Consider the following 6599-nt stretch of genomic DNA (forward strand, 5'->3'; position numbering starts at 1 on the left):
TCAGAGCCTCTGCTTTCGATCCCCTATTTTGAAAATCATAATCCCCTTTTCATTCGAACTTAGAATTAGTTAGTTGTTTCTATAACTAGTTGACCCGTTGCGCCAAATGGCGCAGAGACCCGCTAAAGCCATGTTGTCGATGAAAATAGTTTCATTTTGCAGACACTGGTAGTAGTAAGCCTATTTTAAACCATGCCATATTGAAAATGGCACATAGACCTGTTTATTCCATGTTAGCGATGAAAAGGAATCCATGGTTTAGTTGATTTCGTTACGGGCAAGCACATATGGAAACAAATATAATCTCTCTTAATTGAAGAAAATAGGGGCTTGCAGCCAACAAAATATGTCTACCCCTTCGAATTGCTCTTCATTGGCTATTGCGATCAGGAAATGTCTTCGATTAGCTCTTCATTGACTATTGTCGTAGCTGAACAATGCTCTTTTTCTTAACCTATTGGATCCGACCCCATGTTTCTTTAGAGAACATAACATAATTACAATAACATCAGCATGAAATTTACAACCAGGCAAACACCTCATTTCTTCATAGCAAGCAACATGAAGTTCATCTTTCGCAGGAAAAGTGCATAAGACATCCATATTTCCACTGACTACAAAGTGAACAAATTCAAACAAACTTGACTCGGTTAGTAGCATGTTGCACATGTTATATTCATAAAAATTCTATCTTCATTTGATCACGAACTACACAAAAAATCACATAGAGTAGCTTCCAAATATGACATAGAAGCTGCAGCTGCATACCAACTGAATATTGAAGGAGATTTATCCTTCTTTACTTTTTATTTTTGGCACAACAATCCAAAATTTTAGATGTAGAAAGTTGGATGTTGGTTTTACTACCATTTTTATACTTTAACCACCATTAATGCAAACCAAAATGTGTATCTTTCAATAATCAAAAACAACAAAAGAGCCAGTGTGCATCTATTCTTTCACCCACAGAAATAAGGTCTCAGTTTACAACTATTTTCGATGCATCAAGATTCAAAAGTTAAAGTAAACTACAGGGCTAATATAACCATTCCATACACTAAGAATAGACCACGAAAGACATAGAAGCACACAAGCACAACGAGGGAAACTGCTTACATTTAAATCATCACAATAAGCTCTTGAGATTTCTTATGGCCACCATAAGTTTTTGAAGTGGCAGATCAGCCCAACGGAAGTGGACGGTGTGTGTCGGCCTCAGAGCCAAGCAGCCTGCCTCGCTGGCTAGTGCTATTGCCGCTCTCGTCCTCTCATCGACGAAGGCGACGACACTCATAGTAGTCCAGTACTTATAGTGAAAGCAAGTGGTATTCTAAACAGTATACTGAAATCTGAATTTAGTGGGTGGCATGTATGTATAGACAACCTAGCTACTCCAGCTTCAAAAGAATCAAAGTTCCAACTCCAGAACACAGATGACCATTACAGACCACTTTTCAGTACCACCATTCTGGCCTTACAATCGCATGGCAACCAAATTGGTACTCCCGGTTTTTTCAAAGCAACTATTCTACTGACCCTTCATAGACACAACTCAAATAACCGGGTGGGCCAACGTTAGAAAAAATTACCATTATCTATTTCTAAAAGATAGATGAGCAGTATACCTAATTATTTTAGTCAGCCAACAATTTTGTACCAGATGCAATCTTCAAGTATATACTGGGGCCAACTTATTTGTTGATACTAAGAAATGTAAAAATAAGCTAGAGTAGCAAAGATATAGAGGTTGTACCAGTCAGTGAATCTGCACTATTTGGGAGAGCGTCACACGGATCCAGCTATCTCTAGTCAGAGACGCACCAAAGTCTGACCTGACAACCCCTCTTTTCTTCTCTAGCAAAGGAAAGCTCCATGAGAATTGAATAACTTGAAATAAATAAGCGACAATTAAATGAGGCAACTAAGGAAAAAACTTAATTTTTTGTATGCCTTCTTTTTACTGATGGTAAAGCCGAGAATACTTCCAGTCACCGCGGACAAAGTAAAACAAGACACATATTACTGAATGTACTTATATGTTTCTAAAGAAAATACTAAATTAAGAAGATAGTATATTATGGTGTCCCTACTACCTACTATGTAATCTCTACTGATGAGCAGACGCACTACAAAGATCCAATCTTTTGTGCCAGCTTATCTCAATTTAGGCAAGTGTAGTAGGAAAAAAATGAAGAGATTAATACACAAAATAGCCTGTAGTTTAAAGAATCAAATTCAGAACATAACTTCCAGCTATATCTTCAACAAAGAAATTTAACTTGAACATCAGCAGGGAATTTATTGCTATACCTATAGGCTTTTAATCCCTGTACAGCTAGTGCAGAGCAGTCACTGCTTTAATTTCTTCCCTGTCCCAACTCCCTTTGCACCACCAAAGTTTCTTAATTTCAAGGTGCGTATATACAGACAATTTGACTGTCCATGTGAATTTAAAGTACACAGATAAAGATACAAGAGAAGATGCATCACCTATTGTTCTTGGGGGATCTGAATCTGATCATCCTTTTCTTCAGAATCAAGCGAAGAAGCATCAGCCTGACCATCAGGGGTGGCCTGAATCGCAAAACAAAATGGATCAGGAAGCAAAGATGTGTATATACAGCTTGGCTGCTTTGTCAGACTGGAGCACATGTTCTTATGGTATAGATTTGAGTAAAGTGTGCCGATGCTGAATAGCCAATCTAAGGCCAGTCGTGGAGCTCAATAACAACCTAGATTATGTATGAACATCCGAGAACAAAATCATTAGTTTTCCTAACATTGTGCATCTAGGGGAAGTGGGGAGGATAGGAGCACACCCGAGACAATCGCTGCATTGTTGTATACCAATGATGGCCGCTATCACAGCCGGCATAGGGATCACCTACCACTCAAAACCCAACCATTCCATGGCATACCTCATCATCTGCAAAACAGCCAAGTAGAAAAATAATTTTGTAAGCAGTTAAATCTCTTTGAGTTAGGCATTACAACAACTAGCAGGTTGTGCTGCCACCTCCACACAAAGTTACTAATTCATCTTAAAGAAGGAATCACATCATGAGTTGGAAACGAGATAACAAAATCACTAATTTGCGCACTCTGCACACGGAACGCCCAACGCCGGTGTTGCTTCTCTCAAGTGGAGGCCAGCTCCTCGGCCCAACTCCGGGTTTCAACAATTTGACTAACACAAAACAAATTATTAACATCCTGCATGTATATACGTCTACTGTACAACAACTCTTTCGAGGAAATTCTGTTTTTGTTCATGGTACAAATTTGTTTTTTGTTTACATCACTCTGGATATAGGTATACTACAGCAGCCCTTATAGACATTAGCACAAACAATTTGCAGGCAAACTTATACCTGGCAGAACACAACCCATGAGAAGGCAAAGTTTCACCACGAAAACATAGGAATGTATTATACAAGTGCAAATCGCCATGGTTATTGGTCTATCAACGAACAACAGTTCAGAGATACAAATGCTAGCAAGGGATTGCAGAGAATTTTGCTATATGCTCTTTTCTTTGTACAAATAACTTAATATATTTGGTGCTAAAGTTACTAATTCATCTTAGAAGAAGGAATCCATCATGAGATGGAAAAGGAGAGAACAAAATCACTAACTATCATTTGAGATCAAGACGAATCCATCTAACAATTTAGAAATTGAGAGAGGGGAGAAAGGGAGTCGAGCCTACCCCGGTGTTGTGTATCGTGGGGAGCCGCTGGTTGTGCCTTCATGGCAGGAGGCGCTCCATCAAAGAGCTACCACTGGTGCCATGGCTTTAGTCCGCTTCCCAGTTGCTGTGCGCCATTCCGCAACCACAACGACAAACTTGGGAACAAAAAATTTGAGAAAGTAACAATCAAGGACAAAAGGATGGTTATAAGTAACAGCGGCAAGCTTGACAGATGCAAAACAACCACATTCTGAAACTATACTTTAGATCCAAATTACAAAGGAATAAAACAATCTAATAGAGCATAAGCATCATGTATCTTTAGTAACAAATTTTAAGATCATGGTACCGCATAAAGCCAGAATTAGACATATCAGATTGAGTCACTCACAAAAGCAACACCACCAAATTTAACTTTATATGTTCTTCCTAAGATCCGCACATATCATTTTTTGAAATCAATGTCAAGAGTAGGACCGTACTGCAGAAGCAAAGAAAGAGAAAATTAAATTGACATGCCGGAATGCTTGACTAAGAAGAAAAATAAAAACATATTGTGACACCAAATTGGCATGCCTTCTGGTTGAATATTGTTCTACATGGAGGTTCACTAATCCTTCTTACACGAAAAAGTGAAATTCCGTCCACATGTTTTTCAATTTAGCAACCCTTAACCTAATATACCGATTCAAATATAACAAAAAGTTATGAACCCGTAACATCCATTGTCTGTCTGCTAATGCAAATTACAGTTTAAGCTGATAACAGACAGGACCATCGTAGGTACAGGTAAAGAAACCTACGCTTCAACCTTTGTTGTATTATAGGATACCAAGCTAAATAGGACCGAATCATGTAATGTACTTCGAATACTGGAAACCTGAATGCTCTAGACGAATCTATTACAGTCCAAATAGCAGAAAAGTAGTAATACAAGGACAATAGATTCTCAATCAATTCACATGATCAAAAATGTGAAGTTTCTGTTACTTTGTCCATACAGTCTCACCAAGATATTTGCTACAGAAGTAGATTAAACAATGGCATGATGCTCTAAAATCTGAATTTTGTATTACTTTGTCCATATAGTCTCACCGTTCTAGGTATCCTCAGTTGTGGAGGGTCTGCAGTGCTCCTGTTGAGAGCCGGGAGGAGGGAGAGACGACGTACAGCAGCGACACGAACTCATGAGCTCCTCGCATATTAAGTACAGAATCAATTCCTCTTGACAAAATACATCAAACAAAATGGGCAAAAGGAAAATAAATTTAAATATACTGATGCTCCAGGACTTAAAAATGTTTTTGTCACTAAATCTGCTACAACGCACAAATATGCAAGAACAGCCACCGCAAAAAACACATCTCATACCAGAATTTCCATGAGATATGTTAAGTTTATCGAATAAAAATTGATAGGAAGGTCTATCCTGAAAGTCCTACAGCTGAAAGGAGGGTAACACATCAGGCAAACGAACAAAAGCCTCATATGTAAAGAAAGCAGCTCTAGGACAAATCCGCCCCCCTTCTCGATGAGGAAAAAGCGAGGTGCCAAACAGCCAAAAAGACAACAAAAAGCCTTCTAGTAATCTAGCTAGATCTGAGAGCATCTGCTAAATAGGAAGAGACAGAATCCCCTTTGCAGGAACATATGCAAGGTACACAACAAAATCAACGAAACAAAAAAAATTCCTCCAGAGAAGCCTAGCTAGATGTGAGCATCAGGTAGACAAAAAGAAATAAAAATCCCCCTAGGAGATACCTAGCTAGACCTCATCATCTCTCTGAAAGGAAAAGAAGAGGATGAATCACCTAACAGAGGAGGGCAGGGGGGAGAGGGAGCATGAGGAGAGGTGGAGCGGGAGCTAGAAGAGAGAGCTCACATGGGGAAGAGGTAGTTCCATCCCGACCTCCTCCCGTCTGTAGCTTTTTTGACATTGTGGCTCCTACGATGGCTCTTCGATGGTGAGCCATTGAGCCTCTTCCCATGATGACACGACCCGCTCTTGCTCGACACCACGGTCGCCGACAATAGGGGACCAGACAGTAGCTCACCCCGCCGGCTTGTCGACGGCTCCCCAAGCAAGCCTCGGCCAAGCGAATGTTGGCGTTCCATCTCGTTCTCCTCCTGGCCGGCGGCGGCGCCCCGGAGATCCTTGTCGACCGCGCGCACGGCGCGGAACAGCTCGTCATGGCGGGAGGCGGCGGGTCTGAGGCCGGCGGCGGCCGCCTGGACGAGGCCCTCGGCATCCGTCACTCCACCAGCCTCTACTACTTCCTCCTGCCGGCGGACTCCCCACGGCTTTCTTCCCCCGCCCTGGCCCGGCTGCCACCATGGCATCTAAGGAGGGAAGGAGGATGAGGCAGGAGGGAGGAGTGAGAGGCACGGCGACCATGGGGAACCGTGGAGAAAGTGGGCTAGGGTTTGTTACTTTGGCGGCTGATGAGGGAGAGAGATCGAGGAGGGAGGGGATGCGGCGTGCGGGCGTGGGGAAAGGGTGAGGGGCTGTCGAGGACATGACCTATCGTCCTTCCCCGCGACGCGCACACGGCGCGCGAGGAGAGGGCGCTCACTCACCCCGAAACGGCTGACCCAGCCAATCGCGGGCGAGGCCGAGCCCACAGGTCATTGGCCCTCTGAAATTACTGCACGGTGAAAACCAGTCGCGAGGATCCAACGCATCAGATCATACAAAAGACTGTTTTGACCATCATCTGACGGCTCAGAAGGCAGGAAATCGAGGGAGCACTCAGGAGGGCGGGTCGCCCAACCTCCTTTTCTATTTAAATAAATATGATATCCTTGCATTCTTTATTCTTCTGGTTGAGTACCGATGCTCACATTAGATCCCTTGTGAACCACCAGATCCTTTGTGGGGTTCTATCCGATAACATCCTTCATATACTGT

At 42.2% G+C, this 6599-nt stretch overlaps 1 protein-coding gene across 11 annotated transcripts; it reads right to left on the reverse strand.

Moving 5' to 3' along the window:
* Positions 1-290: 290 nt before the first annotated feature.
* LOC119309825 lies at positions 291-6174 on the reverse strand. 11 transcript variants are annotated; one of them, XR_005150614.1, is made up of 6 exons: positions 5574-6174; positions 4787-4883; positions 4083-4172; positions 3710-3846; positions 2491-2926; positions 291-1854 (listed from the first exon to the last, which is right to left on the reverse strand). XR_005150614.1 is itself a non-coding variant. In XM_037585737.1 (2 exons), exons 1-2 carry the CDS (start codon positions 6029-6031, stop codon positions 4877-4879), a joined length of 465 nt encoding a protein of 154 aa, XP_037441634.1. In that variant the 5' UTR covers positions 6032-6174; the 3' UTR covers positions 3862-4876. The 11 variants fall into 11 exon arrangements, 1 of the variants encoding a protein (XP_037441634.1); XR_005150609.1 differs by lacking the exon at positions 4083-4172; XR_005150618.1 differs by lacking the exon at positions 4083-4172 and having other exon boundaries at positions 2491-2574; positions 2820-2926; positions 4787-6174.
* Between the last annotated feature and the right edge of the window lie 425 nt (positions 6175-6599).

Source organism: Triticum dicoccoides, chromosome 5B (genome assembly GCF_002162155.2).
Source record: "Triticum dicoccoides isolate Atlit2015 ecotype Zavitan chromosome 5B, WEW_v2.0, whole genome shotgun sequence".
NCBI lineage: Eukaryota > Viridiplantae > Streptophyta > Magnoliopsida > Poales > Poaceae > Triticum > Triticum dicoccoides.